Genomic DNA, 24,241 nt, shown 5'->3' with positions numbered 1-24,241 from the left:
TAGCATATTTTTCTGCTCCTAATTATATTTTTCTTTTCTTTCTTCCTTCAAAGCCTTATAAAGAAGATGGCTCAAAGTGTAGTAGAAGTTATGGAAGATGCAAAGGGAAGAGTTCATGAGAACCTGTTGGCCAATGGAGGTAAGTAGCATGCATGGTCCCCTTGTACTTTGGGGGATGAGGTCTGAGGATGGGCTTGCAGATGTCTTTGGCAGATGCAGACACTAAGCAGAACTAAACCTACTTACTATTGGAGACACTGAATACCTTTGGTATTATATCTGGCTGCTCAGAGTAGACCAGTTAGAATCTAAAATAGTTATTTGGAACAGCTTGAAAAGATCCTATTCTTTGTATGACAGAATCATGGTATTTTACAAATTAAAAGCCTTTTTCTTTGTTGATCTGACAAATTTTCAGACTAATTTTTTTTATCTTTTATTTATTTATTTATTTATTTTGTGGGGCAATGAGGGTCAAGTGACTTGCCCAGGGTCACACAGCTAGTAAGTGTCAAGTGTCTGAGGCCGGATTTGAACTCAGGTCCTCCTGACTCCAGGGCCAGTGCTCCATCCACTGTGCTACCTAGCTGCCCCCAGACATGTTTTTTTAAAACATTAGTCTTGGGGCAGCTAGGTGGCACAGTAGATAAAGCACTGGCCCTGGAGTCAGGAGGACCTGAGTTCAAATCCGGCCTCAGACACTTGACACTTACTAGCTGTGTGACCCTGGGCAAGTCACTTGACCCTCATTGCCCCGCAAAAAAAACCCCAAACAAACAAAAAAACCCATGTCTAAAATGTTTTAAAAAATAAAAAGACAAGAAATAAAAAATAAAAATATAAAGACTCAAGGCTTATAGGTAGCCTCATCATATCAGTGCTTAGAGTAGCAATAATCTTTCTAAGACTATGCCAGTGGTATATAAACTTTGGCAAGTCCTCCCAGGTTGCTAAGGCTTTTGAGTACAAGTCTAAAGACTGACTATGCCTCTGTTGTCTAGTGTATGTTAAGAGACAGACGGAAGTTTGTCACCAAGTTGGCCAAAGGATTGATTTTTTTTAGCCACAGGATCTGTGAGATGACCATCTATCAAATTGTAGATAGGTTGTGATCTGTGTCAGTACAGAATATCTTCATTGATGAACTCGTCAAATCTCCAAGTATTAAAGTATTAAAACACTGCATGTATGTGTGTATGCGTGTGTGTGTACACATTTATATATTTAAAACAAAAATGCCTGAAAATGTCTTAGCCTTCTTGTTTCAGAATGAGACTTTGAAATCCTTGTGCCCCCAGATTCTAGCCCTACTCCAGTGTCTTCATGTAACTCCTAATAACCCACCTTCCTATGTTGCAGGGTTGAAGGAAAAAATGAAATACCTCAAGAGTAGGTTGAGCATGGTTTGCTGTTATGGTCCGTGTGATATGTGCATGCTCCCCAGAGGGTGGAATCTTGGTCTGGTTGTAGGGGTACAGTGATCGGGTTATGATGGATTTCTCAAGTAACCACCTCGTAGCTCGGTCACGATATCCATATGACTCAGATGGCTGCAGTTTTAGACTTTTGTCTTATTTCCTGTGTTGCTTGTTCCTTGCCCAATAACATCTATATGTCATGTGAGAATGGGAAATTCTTTAGAAGAAGGCTTCCTGCTAACATTTGCATAATGCCTTAAGGCTTACCAAGGGCTTTGTATGCTATATCTCATTTATTCTTCTTTGCTACCATTGCAAGGTCAGTGGAGTAAACATTACTCCTGTAAGTGTAAATAACTGAGATATTTGTCTGTGTGGCCACTTCCTTTATTGATTCAGATCAGAACACTTCTACTGGGAGGACAGGCCTTAAAAAGTTGTTGTGGTCAACTAACTCATCACCAGGTGACCAAGTTAGTGATTGGACAAGACTGTTGTTCAGAAAACTGATGTACAGTCTGTTAATAATGATGATGTTGATAACAATACTAATAATTAACATTTATAGTACCTACTATGTGTCAGGTGCTATGCTAAGAGCTTTGTAAATATTATCTTATTTGATCCTTTCAACAACCCCTTGAGGTAGGTGCTATTACTTTTCTCATTTTACATTTTGAGGAAACTGAAGCAAACAGGTTAATTGACCTGTCCAAGGTCACACAACTAGAGAGTGTTGAGGTTGGATTTGAATTCCAGTCTTCTAGACTCTAGAACTCTTTAGTTCTATCTACTATACCACCTAACTACCTCTAAGCAGGTATTAACTGTGCAAGTATTTTAATTGTGCAAGTATTATTAAAACCTATTTTACAAATAAGGAAACTGAGGCTTCTTGAGGTTAAGTGACTGATTGAGGGCCACACTGTAAATCCCCATGTCTTCTCACCCTAAGTCTAACTCTCTGTTCCCTATAGTACCTTGCTTTTCTTTCTGAGCTATATGACTTCCTATGTACATTGCTTTGTTCAGAAATATAGTTGCTTTTCTCTGTTACTGTTTTTTCTTTCGGGTCATAGTGTATTACTCATCTGCTCTCTTATTCCAGATGTTTCTGTGGGAAGATCAGCCATAAAAAATTAACTTACATTTGCTTTGTATGCATTACGGGTGCTCTGACACATCCTTAGGCCATTTACTTTTTAATATGCTTCTGGTTTCAACCTTGGGGCCCTCGTGTTCAAATATGCTAGATCTGGTTTTGATCAGGGAGAAGGAGAGTTTGATCTTTCTCCAACCAGTTCAGTAATCACCCAGGTTTTATAGTCTATAGTAGAGGGATAAGATGCAAGTATAGATGACTATAATACATTGTATGGAACAATTGCTTTTGAGAAGGGCAAAGTGGGGGCAGCTAGGTGGCCCAGTGGATAGAGCACCGGCCCTGGAGTCAGGAGTACCTGAGTTCAAATCCGGCTTCAGACATTTAACACTTACTAGCTGTGTGACTCTGGGCAAGTCACTTAACCCCAATTGCCTCACTTAAAAAAAAAAAAGGAAGGAGAGGGGCAAAGTGGAAAAGACAAGGAGAGGTTCTTAACTGAGAGGTGGGGGGAGGGGGGAGGGATCAGGGATAAAAGCTTCCTGAAGGATGTGACGTTTGAGTTGAAACATTTATTAAACACTTACTGTCTGCCAAGTTCTGTGCTAAGCCTAGGGCAAATGCAGTTTGGGGAAGACAATCAACCATTTTCAAAAAACTGGTGCTTCTAGCAAGGCTTCATATGGTGCTTTAAGGTTCCCAAAGTGCTTTACTTCTATTATTTTTTTGAACCTTACAACAGTCTTGGGAAGTAGGTGCTATTGTTATCCCCATTTACAGATGAAGAAAGTGAAGCAGGATTAAAACTCAAGTCTTTCTGTCTCCAGGTTCAACGTTATCCAAAGTACCACCTAGTTGCCTATATATAGTTTTTGTTTTATTTTATTGTTGTTTTTTTTTTTTTGCAGGGCAATGAGGGTTAAGTGACTTGCCCAGGGTCACACAGCTAGTAAGTATCAAGTGTCTGCAGTCAGATTTGAACTCAGGTTCTCCTGAATCCAGGGCTAGTGCTTTATCTACTACACCACCTAACTGCCCCCCATATAGTTTATAAAAGGGTTTTTTTAAAGGGGTTTTTAAAATACACCAAAAAGACTTTCCAAACCAAATCTGTCTTATACAGTTGCTCTGCTAACAAAAAAGTTATTTGTTACTTCCTTTTTGTCAGATTGGTAAACCAATCTGATGGCTTTAGTCACCTTTTGTATTGGATTAGCTGTCCTTACCTGTGAACACAGTAAGACAGACCCACCAGTAACCTGAGAAGTCCCAGGGCAAGTAACTGGCCCAATAAAGACCCAACGTTGCTGGTTTTAGGATAAACCTTGCTTTAAGAGGAAGGGTCTTAGAACAACTCTTCAATTGTCATTGCTGTAAGCTCTTTATAAGTAGGGATTATTTCATTTACTGTATTTGTACCTCCAGTGCAGTGCCTGGCATATGCCTGTTGACTGATTTTTACTAAATTTGTTGTGCATCTTAAAAGAAATGATTGGTTTGTAAACTCACTGATAGTCAAAAACCTTGAAGACCCATTCCGTTTACCCTGAAGACAGCCTGGGTAGAAAGAGCCCTAGAGGTGATGTAGTGGATAGAGGATTGGACCTGGAGTCAGGAAGCCCTGGGTTCAAATTCTGTCTCAGACACTAGATGTGTGTGCAAAGTCACGTAAACACTCTCAAATTCAGTTTCCTCCTCTTTAAAATGGTGATAATTAGAGGGGCAACTAGGTGGTGCAGTGGATAAAGCACCGGCCCTGGATTCAGGAGGACCTGAGTCAAATCCGGCCTCAGACACTTGACACTTACTAGCTGTGTGACCCTGGGCAAGTCACTTAACCCCCATAGCCCTGCAAAAAAAAAAGAAAAAAAGAAAAAAAGAAAAAAAAATGTCTCTCATAGGCCATCCTGTCTAGTAAATGGAAAAAACAATACCCCTACATCATACCTTAACAAGTGGAGATCTGGCCTTAGTTCAAAGACCCCTCTCTATTTCACCACCTCTGGGTCTCGGTTTGTTTATAAAATTGGGAGGGTATGGGTATGGGTATTACTTGTATGTGGTGGGAGGGAGCAGGTGAATTGACTTCTTAAATCCTGTCTAGTTCTAAAGCATAGTATCTTTTAATTTTTTTTTTAATTATTCTTTTGTGCGGGGCAGTGGGGGTTAAGTGACTTACCCAGGGTCACACAGCTAGTAAGTGTGTCAAGTGTCTTGAGGCCAGATTTGAACTGAGGTCCTCCTGAATCCAGGGCCAGTGCTTTATCCACTGTGCTACCTAGCTGCCCCCATAGTATCTTTTTAAATAAGGCAAGACCAGAATCAAACCAGTTCAGAACCATTTTCTTTCAGGTCTTCAGAACAAGAAACTGATATCTTTTTTCTTTCTTTCTTTTTTGTGGGGCAATGAGGGTTAAATGACTTGCCCAGGGTCACACAGCTAGTAAGTGTCAAGTGTCTGAGGCCAGATTTGAACTCAGGTCCTCCTGAATCCAGGGCCAGTGCTTTATCCACTGTGCCACCTAGCTGCCCCCAATCTGATAACTTGATAATGTTTTTTAATGTCTCAAGTTCTTGTTACAGTTAATTTATAACATTTTAGAATTGAGAAGTGGGGCGCTTAAATATGGTGACAGCTCTGAAATATAAACAGAGTCAAATGAAAGCTTTGAAGGATTCTCTCTTCCTCATGCCAAAACACACCTAATGTGGATACCCATTCATTTCAAAATATGTCATCGTTGACTTTATTCACTATTTAATTAAGCCATGATCCATGGAGGTTACCTCTGAGTAATCCTACTTCTTCGAGTTTTTTTTTTTGTTTGTTTGTTTTTCGGGGCAATGAGGGTTCAGTGACTTGCCCAGGGTCACACAGCTAGTAAGTGTCAAGTGTCTGAGGCCAGATTTGAACTCAGGTCCTCCTGAATCCAGGGCCAGTGCTCTATCCTCTGCGCCACCTAGCTGCCCTTCTTCAAGTTTTTAATTCTCAGAGGCAGGATTTGAGCCAAGGTCTTCTACACTGGGTGCTCTTTCCACTGGCCCATACTGTTTTCAGTCTAGTTTAGGACCCCAGAAGACATTAGGAACTGCTAACTTGAAGGAAGGAAGGAAAGGCTGCTTGAGACAGAAACAGATGATATCCTGATCACAGAAGAAGCAAAGGAAAGTACGAGAAGTAGATGACGGAACTTAGAAAGCATTTGGTGCAAGAACAAACTGTTCTGGGCAGCTTGATAGTGCTTGAGCATCATAAAATAGTTTAGCAATTAAAATTGATAACAATGACCCGGATCCTCTAGAAGACAGTATTAAATGTGAATGCAGGGCAGGTGATAATGTCTGCAGGAGCTTAGTAAGGTACAGCAGGGTAGATGGTAAAGCCTTGTAGTTCTCCATCTCACCCCTAAGGGAGAAAGGGAAGAGGGCAAGGGTATCCCTGGTGTCATGTCTATGTGGCCTGGGGCAAGGGAAATAGGATGGGAAAAGACAATAACTATAATCAGGGTAGAACATCTTGCATTATACAACCACACAATTTGTCTTGGTAGTAGAAGCATCATAACGCCTATTTCATTATTTCTTGACTTTTTTTTTTTTGCTTGGTCTCAGGCATTAGTATTCATTTCAATTTTATAATCAAGCTTGGACAAACATATGTATATTAGGTTGCAGGAAGGAGCTGGTCCGTGGTGTTTCAAAAACAGGTGTCTAACCCAAGCTTTAAGATACATATAGGGGAAAAAAAAAAAAAAAAGAAAAATAAATAAATAAATAAATAAAGATACATATGGGGTGGGGGTGGGGGTAAACACTTGTTAGAGCCAAGTGAATAAATGAGCCTTAAGTTATCTTGTTCTTGGGTCCTTGGATGGGACATAAGCTTAAGGGACCCTGTTGTATGATCACAGAGTTGATTGGTTTAAATCGCTGCCAATATGCTTTTGATCTAATAGCAAGAACTGCAAAACAAGGTAGTCATGCTTTGCCCTTCCCCATGCTTTGCTTTCCCTTTATCCTCACTCATATTTCACCACTAGGCAGGGATTCAAGGCAAATGCCATCACTGAGGACAATTGGCAAGAGTCCTTACTTTGCCAATGGAATGGGGAGAAAGTTATTCGAGAGCAAAGAGATGAAGCCAGAGACTTTTGAGCTGGAAGGGGTCCCTCGCTGTTGATGCCTTTTTACCTCCCCTCGTCCAGACCTTGTATGTTTAATATTATCTATATAGTTCTATATAGTTATGTTATTTCCCTTTGATGGGAATACCAGCTCCTTGAGGTCTGAGGTTGTCTTTCTTTTTGTTTTGGCATTTCCAGAAACTAGTACTGTTTCTGAGTAGGTGCTTAAATATTTGTTGATTGATTAATTTAGATATTATACAATTCAATCCCTTCATTTGACATCTGAGAAAGCTGGAGTCACAAGTAACTTGCCCATGGTCACACAAGCTGTGAGAGAGAGGAGGTGCTTTGACTTCAAATCTGACAGGCAACGGTCCTTTGCTAGTCCTATAGGACTGGGATTTTGCTAGGCTTCTTCTGCTCTTAAGGTAAGACATGGAACTTGAGATACTTAGGCTTAAGAGTTCAGAAATCCTTGTTTTGTCCTTCTGTTGGGAGCTATAGATAATGCTGTGTTCTGACAGCAATGACATTGGGATTTGTGATATTTGTGATGAGGTGGAAGTGGATTGATTTTTTTTCTTCCTACAGGGTGTAACTTAATGATTGATGTAAATAGGATTTTTGAGGAAAAAGTTCAGAGAACAAATTCTTTGCAATTATTTTATAAACTCCATTTACATTATAAATAACTCCATAACCATTATAAAGCCCAAAGACACTGGTAATTAAAAAGCCACATGTCTACTTTCTCACCTCTATTACAGTCTTATGAGAATGTTCTATGGACACACTGAGAATTTTGAAGGAATGGACAGGCCTTTGCAGATAATTGTCTGCAACAAACAACTTTCACTGTCACCAAATGATAACAACAATATCATGTCAAAGGACACACTGTGATCATATAAGATTTCTTGATAAATCAAAAGATTATAGATTTGAAGATTGAAGGGATCTCTATGAGGTCACTTCATTAACTCCCTCATTTTATTGATAGAGGAATTTGAAGCTCAAGGAGGTTAAATAATGTACATTTCTATACATGTAATAGAAAAGAAGAATTTTGCATGTGAAACTGCAACTATCTATTAAAAAGTAGAGATTACTTTTCTCTGAAAAGAAAAAACATAAATTCAACATAAAGTTTTCAAATCTGTCCTACTTGTCATACAAGTAGGAAGGGACAGAAGCAAGATTCAAATTCATGTCCTCTTGACATGAGATCTAATGCCCTTTCCAAACATTGTCCTATGCTTTGCTGCTGACATAGATCAGTTTGTTAGATGCTCTCCTGATTCTCAAGGGAGGAATAAGACAAGATATAAAAGTTACCATCATGGAAGCTCTCCTATATGCTCCTTATGCCAAAACCAGATCAATTAATAATTTCTTGACTTAAATATAGCAATGGTAATCTTTCAAAGGGCAGCTAGGGGATGCAGTGGATAGAGGGCCAGACCTGGAGTTAAGAAGGCTCGTCTTCCTTAATTTAAATCTGGTCTCAGACACTTACTAGTTATGTAGTGCCCTGGGCAAGTCACTTCACCCTGCTTGCCTCCATTTCCTCTTCTGTAAAATGAGTTGGAAAAGAAAATGGCAAACCACTCCAATATCTTTGGCAAGGAAACCCCAAATGGGGCATCATGAAGAGTCAGATATGACCAAAAATGACGAAATAGTCTTTCAAAAAGTAAAAGAACTAAAGAGGTTTGCCATTCAGGACCTGATTCGCACAAATAAGGAAGAACTGACTACTGAAGTAGACATGCAGGGCATATTGCTGGGGAAATGCCCATTCTACTTCAAAATTTGTGATGGAGAAGGAAAGGAAAGCCACTTATGGTCTGACATACATCCTAGTTTGGGGAAAACATATTTCAAAGGGATCAGAGAGAGGATAGGTATCAGTATAGAAAAGATAGTTTTCCTCCTATAAAATGCTATAGGAGAAATCAGTCAAGCAGGGATGACACTCTCAAGAATGAATTTCTGACACCATAAAGAATAATTTTGGGGGCAGCTAGGTGGCACAATGGATAAAGCACTGTCCTTGGATTCAGGAGGAACTGAGTTCAAATTTGGCCTCAGACACTTGACACTTACTAGCTGTGTGACCCTGGGCAAGTCACTTAACCCTCATTGCCCTGCCCCTCCCCAAAAAGAATAATTTTGATGATGAAGAAAAAGGGAAGTAGTAAAAAAGTGGCACTTATCAAGCAATTTAGATTTTTAAAAGACATGTATGGCAAAATATAGCAGTTCATTTCATGATGGAAAAGAACTAAATACTAAGGGGGTGCCCATCAATTTAAGAATGACTAAACAAATTATGGAATATAAATATAATATTATTGTATCATGAAATTCTGAAAGAGACAATTTTAGAGAAATCTGGGAACACATGTATGAACTGATTCAGGGTGAAGTGGGAAAAAGCTGAACCAGAACATTGTAAAGACAAGCAACTTAGAAAGATGCAAGAACTCTCTGTGAGTTCCAGAGGACACATGATGACATACGCTACTCACCTCCTGACAGAAAGGGGATGGACTCAGGATGCAGAATGAGAGATGTATTTTTTGGACATGCCTGGTGCAAGAATTTGTTTTTATAGACTACACATTTTTGTTAAAGGCATTAATTTTATTTATTTTTTCAATAGGGGAAAGATTTGAGGAAAAAAAAAGGAGAGAGAGGAGAGGGAAAGAAAAGAAAAAAGAGAAAAGAAAAGAAGATCATTGAAGCATCTTAATGCATAGAAGAGTTATAGGAGAAAAACCAGAAAGAAGTACAGACAAGCAGAACAGGTTTGAAAAGTATATGTTGTTTAATAGATAGCTGCAGTTTCATATACAATATTCTTTTCTCTCACTATTTGTATGAAAATAGATTTTTTTTTAGTGTTCAGTATAAAAAAAAATTAAGATTTAGAGGATGGATCAATGTTAGGTAATCATAACAGTGCTGTAAGAATAGTATGGGGGCAGCTAGGTGGCGCAGTGGATAGAGCACCAGCCTTGAAGTCAGGAGTACCTGAGTTCAAATCCGGCCTCAGACACTTAACACGTACTAGCTGTGTGACCCTGGGCAAGTCACTTAACCCCAATTGCCTCACTTAAAAAAACAAAAAACAAAACAAAACAAAAAAAAAAAGAATAGTATGAAGATTGTTTTCACTAACCCTAAGTCAGCAATGCTGAGGATAACCGGAAGGTGGATTTAACTTTTTCTTTCATTTCATTGGGTAGAAGATGATTTAAGAAGAGATGGTACTACTGCATAAGATGGGTAAAATCATGGTTGTTGAGAGAGGACAAAATTCCTCAACTTCTATTTGGCTCCTATTTTATCTGGTAAGGAAAACAGGCTTTAGACTGGAAAGGACAGAACAAACAAGGCCAATAAGGAGTTGAAACCCAAGATAAGCAGGTAGATAGGAAGAGAGTGGCATGTAGCTGTCCTTGGTGTTTTCAAGTTTCCAGGGCCAGACAGACTATATCCCAGGGTACTGAAAGTACTGGCAAGTATAATTGCTGAATTATTATCAGTGATGTTTGAAAGATCATAGAGAAGGGGAGTGGTATGGCAGGACTGGCTAACAGTAAATATTTTATTAATTTAAAAAAAAGAGAAGATAGTAGAGTTGGCCAATAGTAGGCCAATGACTATTGTTTCAATTCCTGGAAAAATTCTAGACTAAAGGGATGGTTACAGAACATCTAAGAAAGGAAACTGTGATCTCCAAGAGCCATCATAGCTTCATGAAAAATAGGTCGTGCATGACTAGCCTTTTTTTTTTTTTTAAATAGTAGTGTTAGCTTGATAGATCAAGGGAATGAAGTTGATGAACTTTATCTTGTAAACTTCAAGAGGTCAGAAGATTTTGGACTTCTTATTCATGTTCCAGCAGCATCCCTGAAACATCAGTAGCTGATAGATAGTGATGCCTACATCAGGAATTATAAAGAGTAAGCTAGACACACTAATGAAAGTTAGCTTCAGTACTCTATAAGCAGCTCTCTAGAAATTATGCCATCCCTAAAGAAACATAGTGAGGACTGCCCAGAAGGAAGAAAGGACTTCTAGTAAGCAGGAGCTATGAAGGTACCTCTTTGCCACATGAGTTTTTTAGATTTGAGACTATTTTCTTCTGACCTTTATATGTATTTAAGGAACAGTTTGTTCCAGACTTAGAGACAGCTGGTGGTACAATGGAGAGAGTGCTGTACCTGGAATCCAGAAGACCCGAGTTCAAATATAGCCTTAGACATTAGACATGTGGGCAAGTCACATATTATGTTTACCTCAGTTTCTTCTATTGTAAAATAGGGATGATAAATAATAGCACCTACTTTACAGGGTTGTTGTGAGGATCAAATGAGATATATATAGATATATATACACACACATACACACACACACACACACACATATATATGTATATATACACACATATATGTTGTTTATTATTATTATTGTAAAAGTGCTTAGTACAGTACCTGGCCTAATCTAGGTTCTATATGTTTATTCCTTTTCCCCCTCCCCCTTTGGGGAGATGTTTTGTGCCAACTGTTCTTACTAAACCATTTCAGTAAATACCCATTTCTAAAAATTAAGTCTGGGGCAGCTAGGTGGTGCAGTGGATGGAGCACCGGCCCTGGAGTCAGGAGTACCTGAGTTCAAATCCGGCCTCAGACACTTAACACTTACTAGCTGTGTGACCCTGGGCAAGTCAACCACAATTGCCTCACTAAAAAAAAAAAAATTAAGTCTGGCTGGTTAATTGACATCAAGTAATCATTGATGAGGGAAACATGTTGGAGAGCCCAGCCTATAAAGGTTATGTCCTAGAAGCCTGAGGGGAGAAATTATAGCCTCACTCTGGTGAACCAATGTACTAGTCTAAGTGGGTTCTCAGAGAATAGCTAATATGTTGGATGACAGAGTCTAAATCTCAAAAGATTTTGGACAGGCTAGAACACTGTACTAAATATAATCTTAAAAAATGAACTTAAATAGGGATATTCTTTTAAAAAAAAATCCACTTGGGGCAGCTAGGTGGCAGAGTGGATAAAGCACCAGCCCTAGATTCAGGAGGACCTGAGTTCAAATGTGACCTCAGACACTTGACACTTACTAGCTGTGTGACCCTGGGCAAGTCACTTAACCCTCATTGCCCTGCAAAAAAGAAAAAAAAATCAACTTCACATGAATAAGATGAAGATGGCATGACTTAATTTCAATTCATTTGAAAAAGATAGGGAGAATTTAGTATACTACAAGATCCATGAATAATTAGTGTGATAGGATACCCAAAAGCTAATGAAATTTTAGGCAGCATTAAGGGAGGCCAAATATACAGGACTAGCAAGGTAATAATCCCATTTTACTCTGCTCTAGTCAGATCACTCCTGGAGTGTTAATAATGGCAATAACAACAATCATTCCTAATATCTGTCACAAAATGGAATGAGCTGCTTTTAGAGGTGGTAGCTCTTCTCACTAAAGGTATTTAAGCAAAGGCTGGGTTTTCCTTTCTTGGGGATGTTACAGAAAAGATGATTTTTTTCTTGGTGTAAGTTGGATTAGAGGAGTTTTGAGGTCTCTTCCATCTCTGACACTTTCTGATTCTTTGGGAAAATAAGAGCATGGGGAAAATTCCCCTTAAATCTTATTTGTCTGCTATCCCCAAAACATTGTTAATTCATCAAACAATTATTTTTTAAAGTATGTAATACATGGAAGGCCTGTGCTCCATGATGCAGGGGATACAGATAAGACTAATTTGCTATCTAGTAGCAGAGATTCCATGGGAACAAAGAAACACAATCCAAAGTACAGGACAAAAGAAATTCCCTGAGAGCTTAAGGTTTGGTGTGGGCTAAAGGACACCATTTCTGGTTGGGAAAGTCAGAGAAAGTTTCCTGGAAGAGGTGGAAGCATTTAATGTGCTTTGAGAAATCAGTAAGTTTTTGTTTTTGTTTTTGTTTTTTGCGGGGCAATGGGGGTTAAGTGACTTGCCCAGGGTCACACAGCTAGTAAGTGTCAAGTGTCTGAGGCTGGATTTGAACTCAGGTACTCCTGAATCCAGGGCCGGTGCTTTATCCACTGTGCCACCTAGCTAAGTTTTGACAGAAGATGGGTGAATGCAGACTTTTTTGCTTTGCTTCCTTGGAGAGCTCAAACTGCAGAGCAGGTCCTTGATTAGAGTGGAGAGACCACTAGAATGAATGAAAGAAACCCAGAAGGGAATCTTAGTTCTGTCTGCTATTGTCTATGGAAATTTGTGTGGGACAGAGGTGAATGTACCTGATTTATGGAGTCAGATGATCTTGGTTCAAATATTACCCCTGTTAATATATAATCTCTGCAGTCTTGAGCAATTTACTTCACCTCTCTTAGTTTACTCATCTGTAAAGTGGGAAGGTGGGACCAGATAACCTTTATGATCCTTTGTAGTGGTAATTCCCTTGAGACTATGACTCCAAGCTGTTTAACCACTTTGAACCTCAATTTCCTCATCTGTGAAATGGGTATAAAAAGCACTACCTACCTCACCGAGTCATTGTGAGGAAAGCAATTTGGAAATATTTAAAGTGCCATAGAAATGTGAGGCAATTTCCTGCAAATCAGTCATGACCAAAAGGTCACAGCCCTCCTTCACTTAAATCCAATTCACTTTAAGTCATGACATCACCCCAATGTCATGCCTTGAGAACAAAGGACAAACAACAACAACAACGATTTCTGTAATGAAGCTTGACAAGATGAGAATGGGACTTTCTGTGGGACTTCAAGGTTTGCAAAGTGCTTTGTGTATGTTAACTCATTTGATGATGTCATGCAGCTGGAGATCGCTTTCAAGTGACAGTTAAAACATGTTATAATGATATTGACTTGGGGCATTTAGACTCCCATGTTGCATGTGTGCTTTCCCAGAGCAGATCAGTCTAAATAACTCACAACTTTTCATTAGCTGCATCATGGATGTAAGCACCTGTTGTATTGGAGAGAGAGCACTGAACCTTAAGTCAGGTGACCTGGGCTTAAGTCCTGGCTCTGTTCCTTTGGACATATCACTTGATCATGTTGATCTTTAGGTCTCCTGTAAGATGAAGTGGTTGGATTAGGTGATGTCCAACTTCCCTTCCATATCTAACAAGCTATGAGTGTATGCATCAATTCTTTTTTTTTTTTTTTTTTAGTGAGGCAATTGGGGTTAAGTGACTTGCCCAGGGTCACACAGCCAGTAAGTGTTAAGTGTCTGAGGCCGGATTTGAACTCAGGTACTCCTGACTCCAGGGCCGGTGCTCTATCCATTGCGCCATCTAGCTGCCCCTGTATGCATCAATTCAAAGGACAAGGAACCCTCTAAGGAAGAGACCTTTTTTTTAACCATGCTGGGCCTTGATTTACTCATAGGTAAAATGGGAATAGTATTTGTATTACTTCCATCTCAAGGCTATTGGGAAGAAATTGCTCTATAAACTGTGAGATTAAAATTGGATATTAGATCATAAATCTCCCCTACTTAACCTTTCCCTTAATTTATCTCCCAGACTAGTAAATGGAAGAAGCTTCTGGTTTTCTAGATAGAGCCTTTATTGTATGGTAGTCACAAGGTGATGTTGATTAGAAGGATAGGAAAGTAGAAATACAATACAAATCGTCTTAAGTCTAGGCTTAGTCTATATTCTGTATAAAACTCACCAAAACCCAAGGCCACTTTTGGGGAGAGAGACCGAGTCAAGCGCGTGCTGTTAACCGAGAGCCGGGCCGAGTCAAACTCCAGTCCGCATCTGTCTGTGCAGAGCAGCCAGGAGACCAGCGGAGCGGGAAAAAGCTGCCACTTCCGTTCTCTCCTTGCCTTTTAAGCTCGCACCCCGGAAGTCAGAAGTCGAGTGCTCAGCAGGCAATGCTGTTGGTCTCCTCCCCAAAAGGGTGGTCCTAAAAAAACCCAAAAACTGGCGTCTCTCCATTATCTAACCGACTGTTAAAATTTTTTACCACATTCCCCCCTTTTGTTCCTCAAGAAACAAAATATTTCCTTGACGGAACAGTAAAAAGAATATAATAACTATTGCTAACTAATAATATGTGAACAACAATGTAGAAAAGGAAGAGAGGAAAGTTTTGTCCAGAGGGGCGATTTTTTTTTTTTTGTCCTCATGAACTGACGCTTTGACATTAGTCTTGCCAAGGGAGAGCCTCTGCATATTTTGATCTCACAAAACCTTAAAGCACTATAGAAGATTTTGTGTGTATGTGTGTGTGTGCGCGTGCACATTATTATTAGCACTGTACTCTTTGGCAGTTTTTCATTGCCCTGCTTCACACGTATTGAAAAGTTGGATTTTCTTTTGTTGCTGCTAAACTATATTCATGTCTTTTCAGTTGACTTAACTTCTTTTGTGACCCGCTTTGAATGGGACATGGCCAAGTATCCTGCCAAGCAACCTCTTGTGGTCATCGTGGACACGTTAGCAAAGGTAACTGTTTGAGAATTCCCCTTTTGGGACTGGAGCAACCTCAGGGAGAAGGTGTGTGAGCCTTCTAAAATGTATTCTCTAGTCTGCCCTCCCCTGTTCCCCCTAACAGTGCTTCCGCATTTTACATTTTGGTATAGGGATAAATAAAGACACTACCCAGGGAGACAGGAGACCTGGGTTTCATCTTATTCCTTTACCTTTAAAAAAGTGACCTAGGACAAGCCATTTCACTTCGGGATCTCAGTCTTCTTCATCTAGAAAATGAAGTCACTCTCTTTTATTCTATATACTTTGTTTTAAACACCCCTTTTGCTTTAATACCCTCAAATTTTGTGGTTCATATTTCTTCCCTAAATAAGGGCCCCTTTGCTTACCCTGGCTCTCATGTTCTTCATGAGAAGCTTCCTGGAACCAGGACAGGTAGAGGTAGTACCTCTGTTGGGGTAAAGGGAGGGTACTAATCCAGTTCTCAAACGGAACAGCCAGGCCAGGTTTGATACCAGGATGTCTTCTGAGTATCAACCTCCAAGGGTTTGAGAAGGAAACAGAATGCTATGGTCAGGAGTGGAGGTTCAGGTTGGGGCAGTCAGTATAGAACCAGGAAGCAAAATCCTGATTTTCAGGGAGCTGCCTGACTGCCTCCTCAATTCTTTAGTTTTTTATGGTAGCAGTGGGTGTGTTCCGCAGCCTGTATTACTCTGCAGTACCATGGCCTTTTGTGATCATGATCTATTGTGATTCTCTCCCGTTAGATTGTGGCCTCAGGTACTTGTCCTCCCCACCTACCTTGCTTCTCTGGATATTAGGAGTATAGTCTGCCCCTGTCAAAACAGGTTTTTGAGGAAGCAGGCTAGAGTTATGATAATAATTCAAACTTCCCTTACATTTGAACATTTACGTCTAAGGTTGATTCTACTCACATACTTCAAGGACCTGTGATTTCCTTGATGGGGGCCTCACCCCTTCCTGTGCAGATTATACAATCCCTTACAACCTAATAGAAGGTTTTTGAGAGTTTTTGTGGTAGAATAATTCATCTTGCTGAGACCCAATGATGAGCTTCTGTGACTTTAGCTAGGCATTCCTTGTTCAACACACAGTCTTGTTATTACCTGCCCAATCTTAGAAACCTTTCTAGCTTAGTAGACCATGGCAGACCTTACACTTCACTGGCAAACCTTTTGAGAATCCACATTCACATTCATATTCATACCATGATGTGGATTTAGAGGAGGACCTAAATGGAGACTTATTATTCAGTAATTGAGAGTTTAATAGTGATAGATCTGATGGGCCACTACAACACTCCACACCCAGCTACTTAATGAAGGGTTATCGAATAAAGGACTAAATGAATGGTAGTGATAACTGATATGTGTGTGTGTGTGTGTGTGTGTGTGTGTGTGTGTGTACATACACACATGCCTTATTGAGCTTTTTCTCATTGAAGAACTCACATTTCAATAGTGTTTCCAGGTGTGCAAAATGTTTGTCCTATAGTTCCAAGATGGCAGGCATAGTGGCACATGCCTGTAATCTTGCTAATGGGAAGGCTAAGGCTGCTGCATCTTGAGTTTAAGAATTCTGAGTTAAGGGGCAGCTAGGTGTTGTAGTGGATAAAGCACTGGCCCTGGATTCAGGAGGACCTGAGTTCAAATCTGACCTCAGACACTTGACACTTACTAGCTGTGTGACCCTGGGCAAGTCACTTAACCCTCATTGCCCTGCAAAAAAAAAAAAAAAAGAATTCTGAGTTAAGTGGGTTAACTTAATCAAGTATCCTCACTAAGTTCAGCATCAATGTGAGGAGCCCCCCAAAGCAGGCAGAGGGCACCAGATTGCCAAAGGAGAGGTAAACTGGCCCAGCTTGGAAACGGAGCAGGGCAAGATTCCTGTGCCAATCAGTGAGGTCAGGCCATGAATGGCCCCTGGCTTTCCAGTCTGGATAGCATAGGGAGAACCAGTCTTCCAAAAAAAAATTCCTGAGGGCAAGTATTATTATTGCCATTTTACAGATGAGGAACTATAAACCAAGAGAAGTAACTTGCCTCCTGCCTCATAGCTAAGACGATTTGGGGTACCTAAGTCTAGTCATTGATTCCATTTCATCAACATTTGTTAATGAATCAATGAGTCCTAAGAGGCATTGCATAGTGACTATTACTTATGGTAAAGCCTTCCTATGGGTGTGAAATAAATCTTGTGACACAGGTACTATGAAAAACAGGTGTTGGCTAGGGTGCAGACTCGTTGGCGTCCATTTACCCAAAAGATCCATTTTCATCCACTCCTGTTCTCTGAGGTCTGACCAAACAGTTCTGACTGTGGTTTAAGAAATAATTTCTGAATGAGAATGATTGTGAAATCTTTGTTCAAAGTGGAGTGAGAGAGTGTACTCTACACCATGGAGAATTGCAGAACATTATGTCCAAGGGACATAGGTTGGCTGGCATATTTTCTATCTCTTTGAAGTCTTCACTGTACAAACTAGTGGAGGGGATTGTAATGTGCTGTTACGAGCCATTTATTGAAATACTGTATTTGGCTACCTAGGTGAGGCAGGGACAGGTTGTTAAGGCCATTTTATAGTTTCCATAAGGCCTAGGAGCTGGAATAGAACTCAGATAATTTAGCCCCAACTCCCTCATTAAAATTTTTTTCTTTTTTATAATGAACTTAACAAATATGAGCATTTCAATATACAAAGAAAGAATAGGACTATATATGGAAATTGTGAACTATTATATATAATTTTCAAAACACGTATATTCACCTTAATAAAATAACAAGTGTCTTGCTTGTCTGTTTTTCCTTCTGACCTTTCTTCTGTTCTTAACTGTACAATTTTTTTTAAAGGTTTAGTTAACAGTCTTATTTTGTTTGAATCACTTTTACTACTCACCAACTCCCCTTCATAATTCCTCTCTCCTTACTCCTACTGAAGAAATCCTCCCTTGTAACAGATAAATATAGTCAAGCAAAATAAATCCATGCATTGGTTGTATCTTTTCTTTTTTTTTCCTGGGGCAGTGAGGGTTCAGTGACTTGCCCAGGGTCATATAGTTAGTAAGTGTCTGAGGCTGGATTTGAACTCAGGAAGATGAGTCTTCCTCACTCCAGGGCTGGTGCTCTATCTTCAGTGCCACCTAGCTTCTCACTCATTCTCTACCCTGGTTCATACATGTATTCCTAGGTTTCTCAGAATCTGTCATATCTTCTATCACTTACATAGTATGGTAATATTCCATTACAGCCTTATACTATAATTTCTTTGACCGTTCCCCCATTGAATGTAATTCCCTTATTTTGCAGAGTAGGAAACTAAGGCTCACAAAAGGGATGCACCTAAATTCCCACAGCCCATAAGCAAAAGGACTAGGATTTAAATGTAAGGCATTATCATACCTATTGTATAGGCTAGGAAACTGGGGCTCAGAGAGATCTAGTGATTAACCTGTGGTCAAAGTGTTAGGGACCAGGATTCAAACCTCAAGCTCCTGACTCTGCCTCAGGGCATTCCAAGACCATTAGCCTGTAACTTATAGTTCTTGGAAACCACAGTATTTCATCAACATAGTCCATCATGCCTCTGTGGCTTATGGGCAGCTATTAGAACCTAACCCATCTTTTTTTTCTTCTGAAAAATATGTGGTCCTTTGGAACCTGGAAGCATGGGAGCATTTGGAAATCCAGGCGGGTCTTCTCTGGAAGTATCACAAAGCCTTGAAGTCTTTGGACAATTAGAGAAGCCTGATAGTACATTCAGTTCCAGCCCTGATAGAGGTGGCAGTCATTCTCCTAGTACCCCCTAGGAGAATGGAATCTACTGTCTTCACCAATTCAGTTTAGGGTTTCACACTCCTCCCCTGTTTTCTTCCAGCCCACATATACATCTTCTCTGCAATGCAGAATTACAAGGGACCATTTAGAAGGGAACTTAGAATCTAACCCTATCATTTTTTTTTTTTTTTTTTTTAGGCAATGGGGGTTAAGTGACTTGCCCAGAGTCACACAGCTAGTAAGTGTCAAGTGTCTGAGGCCGGATTTGAACTCAGGTACTCCTGAATCCAGGGCCGGTGCTTTAACCACTGCGCCATCTAGCTGCCCCGATAATTTCATTTTCCACATTTATTCACCTAATTTCTTTATCTTATTTCAATAAATATTTTTTCTGGAACAAAGGACATTTTTGTTTTACCCTTTATCTAATTGGAAAGGCCTCATTACTCCATTACAGATGTTCACTCTTTTTTTTTTTTTCTTTTTGGTGAGGCAATTGGGGTTAAGCGACTTGCCCAGGGTCACACAGCTAGTGTCAAGTGTCTGAGGCCAGATTTGAACTCAGATCCTCCTGACTCCAGGGCCAGTGCTCTATCCACTGTGCCACCTAGCTGCCCCTAACCCTATCATTTTTAACGAGGGAGCTCAGTGGCACAGTATAGCTGCAGTCAGGAAAACCTGAGTTCAAATCTGGCCTCAGATTCTTACTAGCTGTGTGACTCTTGGCAAGTTAATCAACCTCTATCTGCTTCAGTTTCCTCCCCTGCAAAATGGGGCTAACAATGCTTATCCATTTCCCTATAGATGAGGAAACTGAGGCTAAGAGAAGTAACTTGCCCAAGGTGACTTAGGCAGTAAGAGAGAGATTTAAACTCAGATCCTTTGCCTCTTTCTGCCAACATATTTGCTTTCCTTCTCTGGGTCCTGCTAGTTGGGACCTTAAAGACCACCTAGTTCAACTACTTTAGTTTATAGAGAAAGTGCTGCCCAGGAAAGTTGAGCGATGATTAGTCATATTCTTTGTACAACGAAGGAATAGTACTAGGCAGTCTCTTTCTGGTTCTAAATTTTATGATCCTGTTATGGGGAAATTAGGTGGGGTTTTGGGATAGGGATAGGGGTTCTTAGGAATTCCTCTTTAAAGAATTACACCCTCTTGCACACAAATTCAATTAGAATAAAATAATAGTTCATTCAGGTACTAGGGAAAGGAAACCAAGAGAGAAATCCTTGGACTGCTTCTCAAGGGGAGAAGGAATGGCCTAGAGGCGTGGCTCTGAGATACCTATCTCCTCAAGCAGGAGACAGGCATATACTTTTATAGAGGACTGATAGGGGTGACCATCTGACTGGGGAAAGTTCCCTTATTGGGGAAGAACCATCCCCTACTGGTGGTGGCTAGGGGAAGTTGGGTGAGGGGTGGTTGTGGATCTCTCTAGCCATCTCTCTCCCCTTCACTCCACAAAGGCTACAGCCACACTTAATCTTATTTCCCTGAGGGGAGAAGGTTCTTTTGATTTATCCCACAAAACTTCTGGGGTACCCAGGGCCATTCAAATAAGGTACCTAGGCCCATAACAATCCTTTGCTTGATAACCATGGAGACACAGGGATATCATCCTTGAGCTAGAACTAATCAAGATTTCAAAAGTCGTCTAGAAGCCAGTTGCTGTTTGCTGGTAGGAAGCCTTAAGACCATTAAAAAGAAATAATTTCAGGGGCAGCTAGGTGGCACAGTGGATAAAGCATCAACCCTGGATTCAGGAGGACCTGAGTTCAAATCCAGCCTCAGATACTTGACACTAGCTGTGTGACCCTGGGCAAGTCACTTAACCTTCATTGCCCCACCAAAAAGAAAAAGAAAAAAAAGGAAAGAAAGAATTTCATAATTCCAGTCTAGAATGCTCAGTCCCTCTGTAGCATGCAGTTTCCTTGAGGGCACTGGACTCAAGATAATGTTTTAGGTCCCTTTCAGCTCTGAAGTTCTAGGATCTAAGATGTGGAATGAACATGATTCTTCTTCGAAGTCAGTGTCGGGATGCACATCTTTTCTAGAGCTGGTATTGACCAGTTACTGTCTTCTCTAGTTCACTGGTGATATAAACAGGTTGAATATACCAAATATATATTCTACATATATTTCATACTGGCTAGACAGGATTATATATTCTGTACCAACTAAATAGAGTTGTCAAGACAGTTGTATTTGATGATTCCTAAGTTTAAAGCCCTATGCTGGGTGCTGTGGAGGATATAAGGCGAATAAGACATGTCCCTGCTCTCTTGGAGCTTGCAGTCTAACTGAGCTCTAGTAGAACTGAGATAAGTCACAGATAACAAGTGCTGTACTAGAAGTGCCTTGGGTGTTGGGGTGGGGGGTATCCAAGCCCTCTTGGAATATCTAGCCTAGAGAATGAGATAAGACCAGCTCGTGCTAGGAGGGTAGAAGGAGAGAGGACACCTGGCTGGAGAAATCAGGAGAAATACTGGGCCTGTGAAGTTGGATACAATTTCAAGATGTAGAGACAGGGTTGGGAGAGAAATCCATTGGGTGTGAGAACTGCAAAATTTACTGAGAACTGATTCCCCACCCAGTCCCCTTTTCCCCAGACAAATGAATTGCCTTGGGCTGACCAGTCTTTGTCATTTCCAGACTCTTGACCGCTTATGGATCTCCCCCAAGCAAACTATCCCCTCCCAAAGATTCCCAAGCTTACTTCCTGGACTTTAGGTTATTATGTGAAAAGATTCATTTACGTTAAATAATTTCTGTCTGTGAGAAATTTACCTTTCCCAGGGGTAGTTTCATAGCTCCCTCTGTTCTGTTACCTCATAAAAACCCTATCCTTGTTTCCCATCTTTGGGGTATTCCTAGCTTCTGAGCTTTGCGATACCAGGAGCTATAGTTCCTCTGCCCCGATTAAAGACCTTATTTTTGCCAATATTGATTGTTTCCTTAATTTCTAGGTTAATAGGTGGCACTATCTGGAACCATGGTGTGAAGATGGAAAGTAGGTTATGATCTGAGGTCAGAGTCAGCCACCTTCAGGGTCTTGAGTAGTAGTAGACTGTTAACCTGGAAACTAAGGAAACAATCAATATAGGAGAAATAAGGGCAAAGCTCAAAAGCTAGGAATAACCGAGGCCTGGGGTAAAAGAACAGAAGGGAGCCAAAAGATTGCTCCAGAGTCACTACAACTACTTAATGTATGTAGACCCTTTTACTTAACTAGGAAGTCCAGGGAGTGAGGAGATGGGGTGGGGGTGCCATTTTGCTTGGGGGAAGGTTCATAAAGCCATTAAGAATCTGAAATTGACTAAAACCAGTCAGCCCCAGGCAATTCACCTGCTTGGGTGAGGAATCTGTCAGTTCTCAGTAAATTTGTAGTTATAAAGACTAAGGAAATTCCCTAAGAAATTAGGGAAGTTGTTTTTTTTTTTTTTTTGAGGGGCAATGGGGGTTAAGTGACTTGTCCAGGGTCCCATAGCTAGTAAGTGTCAAGTGCCTGAGGCTGGATTTGAACTCTGGTCCTCTTGAATCCAGGGCCGGTGCTTTATCCACTGCCACCTAGCTGCCCCTAGGGAAGGCTTTTGTGCAATAAACTTGAGTGGTCAATTTGGGGAAAATAAGTTGTTAAAAGTCATGTGATTACTACTCCAAGAGCTAGGATGAGGCAGAAATATCTTCAAGAAAGATTTAGATTTATTTATTTATTTATCTTCAGTAACGCCAATCCTGATAATTATAGGTTGTGTTAAGGTTTACAAAGTACTTTTTATTGTCTCATTTGAGCCTCATTATAACCCTCTGAGGCAGGCAGTTTACTCTTCATTTTGTGGATGAGGTGTATGGGACTTGTCCTTGGCCACTGGTTTTAGGTGCCTAGGGCAATATTCAAATGCTGCTCTAGCCGCCTCCCACTCCTGAGCTGGAGTTAGTATGATAAATATTCCAAACTTGTCCTTAAAGCCTTTCTTGCCTCTGGCACTTTAACTAGCTTCATGACCTTGAGGCAAGGCACTTAAATTCTCTAAGCATCAGTTTCCTCCTCCATAAAATGGGACTAATAATGCCAGGAGCAAGATTGCTGTAAGGATCAGAAATGTCAGCTGCTATTGTTATTATTTCCTGTTTGGTTAGACCAGGGTTTAGGGTATACTGGAACTGTGTTCCTAGAACTATGAGGAAACAAATGATGACTTTAATAGCAATAGTGTTTACATTTGCATAGCTTTTCTCCGACATTCTCTCCTTTGATGCTCATAAGAATTCTACAACCTTGGGGCAGCTAGGTGGCGCAGTGGATGAAGCACCAGCCCTGGATTTAGGAGGACCTGAGTTCAAATTTTACCTCAGACACTTGACACTAGCTGTGTGACCCTGGGCAAGTCGCTTAACCCTCATTGTCCCCCACCCCCCCAAAAAAATTCTACAACCTAGAAAAGAACTGCAAGGATTATTATCTCCACTTTACAGATGAGGAAACTGAGTCTCAGGCTGGGGAAATGTTCCCCATATTTACACAGCTGTTAAGTTGTGGACCCTGAACTCAAATGCAGATGCTTCCCACCACACTATGCTGCTGCATAAGTCCTCAAAGTGAAAACCAACTTTTTGTCATCTGGGTTGTCCTTATAGCCCTTTACTGTATCAAAATTGAGGCAGTTTTGTAGGAAATACTAATTGTTAACTATACAGAGTTAACTTTTGCTTTCACACACAGCAATTGGCACAAATAGAAATAGACCTGAAAACTCGAACAGCTGCCTACAGCACTCTGAAAGGAAACCTGGAGAATCTGGAAAGGAGATCCTCGTAAGTATCGTTGCTTTTGCTCATTCATGGGACCTGTTTCTAGTGGTTCTGCCCTTCCCATATGACCCACTGGCCTTCCTTCTACTCCATCTCCCATATCCCCACTCCCCATCTTTGTTTACTCTTGTCTATGGATTTGTAATCTGGTGCTTCTAGGGAGGCCTACTGGGTGTTAGAATGGCTTTATTCTCTACCCCCAACCCCGGTACTTTCTTCCCTTCTCCCCCTCAGTTCAATTCAGTAAGTATTTATGGTCTTTGATATGCAAAGGTGGCTTTGGGATTGAAAGACCTTTTGAAGGAGATGGAGAATTCTTCGCCTCAGGGAATTTACGACCTGCTAATGCATTATGTACAGATAAGTAAATTAGTGGCTTCAGTGGATGGAGATCAAAGAAATCTTCTCTTCCGCTTCTGTTGGCACCCTGGCTAAGTATGTAAGGGAGGACCTGGATTCTGTGTGAAGGGAGATAGTTCATTCTAGGCTTCTGGCAAGTATTATGCGAA

At 40.5% G+C, this 24,241-nt stretch overlaps 1 protein-coding gene across 2 annotated transcripts in view; it reads left to right on the top strand.

Moving 5' to 3' along the window:
- ATP6V1C2 (ATPase H+ transporting V1 subunit C2) overlaps positions 1–24,241 on the top strand; it is a 62,219-nt gene that overhangs the window by 18,190 nt on the left and 19,788 nt on the right. For both annotated transcript variants that reach the window (XM_043984409.1, XM_043984408.1), the window contains exons 3-5: positions 54–139; positions 15,045–15,139; positions 23,644–23,735. In XM_043984409.1, coding sequence (XP_043840344.1) covers positions 54–139; positions 15,045–15,139; positions 23,644–23,735 — 273 coding nt within the window. The remainder of the gene's footprint in view (positions 1–53; positions 140–15,044; positions 15,140–23,643; positions 23,736–24,241) is intronic.

This window comes from Dromiciops gliroides, chromosome 2 (genome assembly GCF_019393635.1).
Source record: "Dromiciops gliroides isolate mDroGli1 chromosome 2, mDroGli1.pri, whole genome shotgun sequence".
Lineage (NCBI taxonomy): Eukaryota > Metazoa > Chordata > Mammalia > Microbiotheria > Microbiotheriidae > Dromiciops > Dromiciops gliroides.
This window is presented reverse-complemented; position numbering and strand designations above follow the sequence as displayed.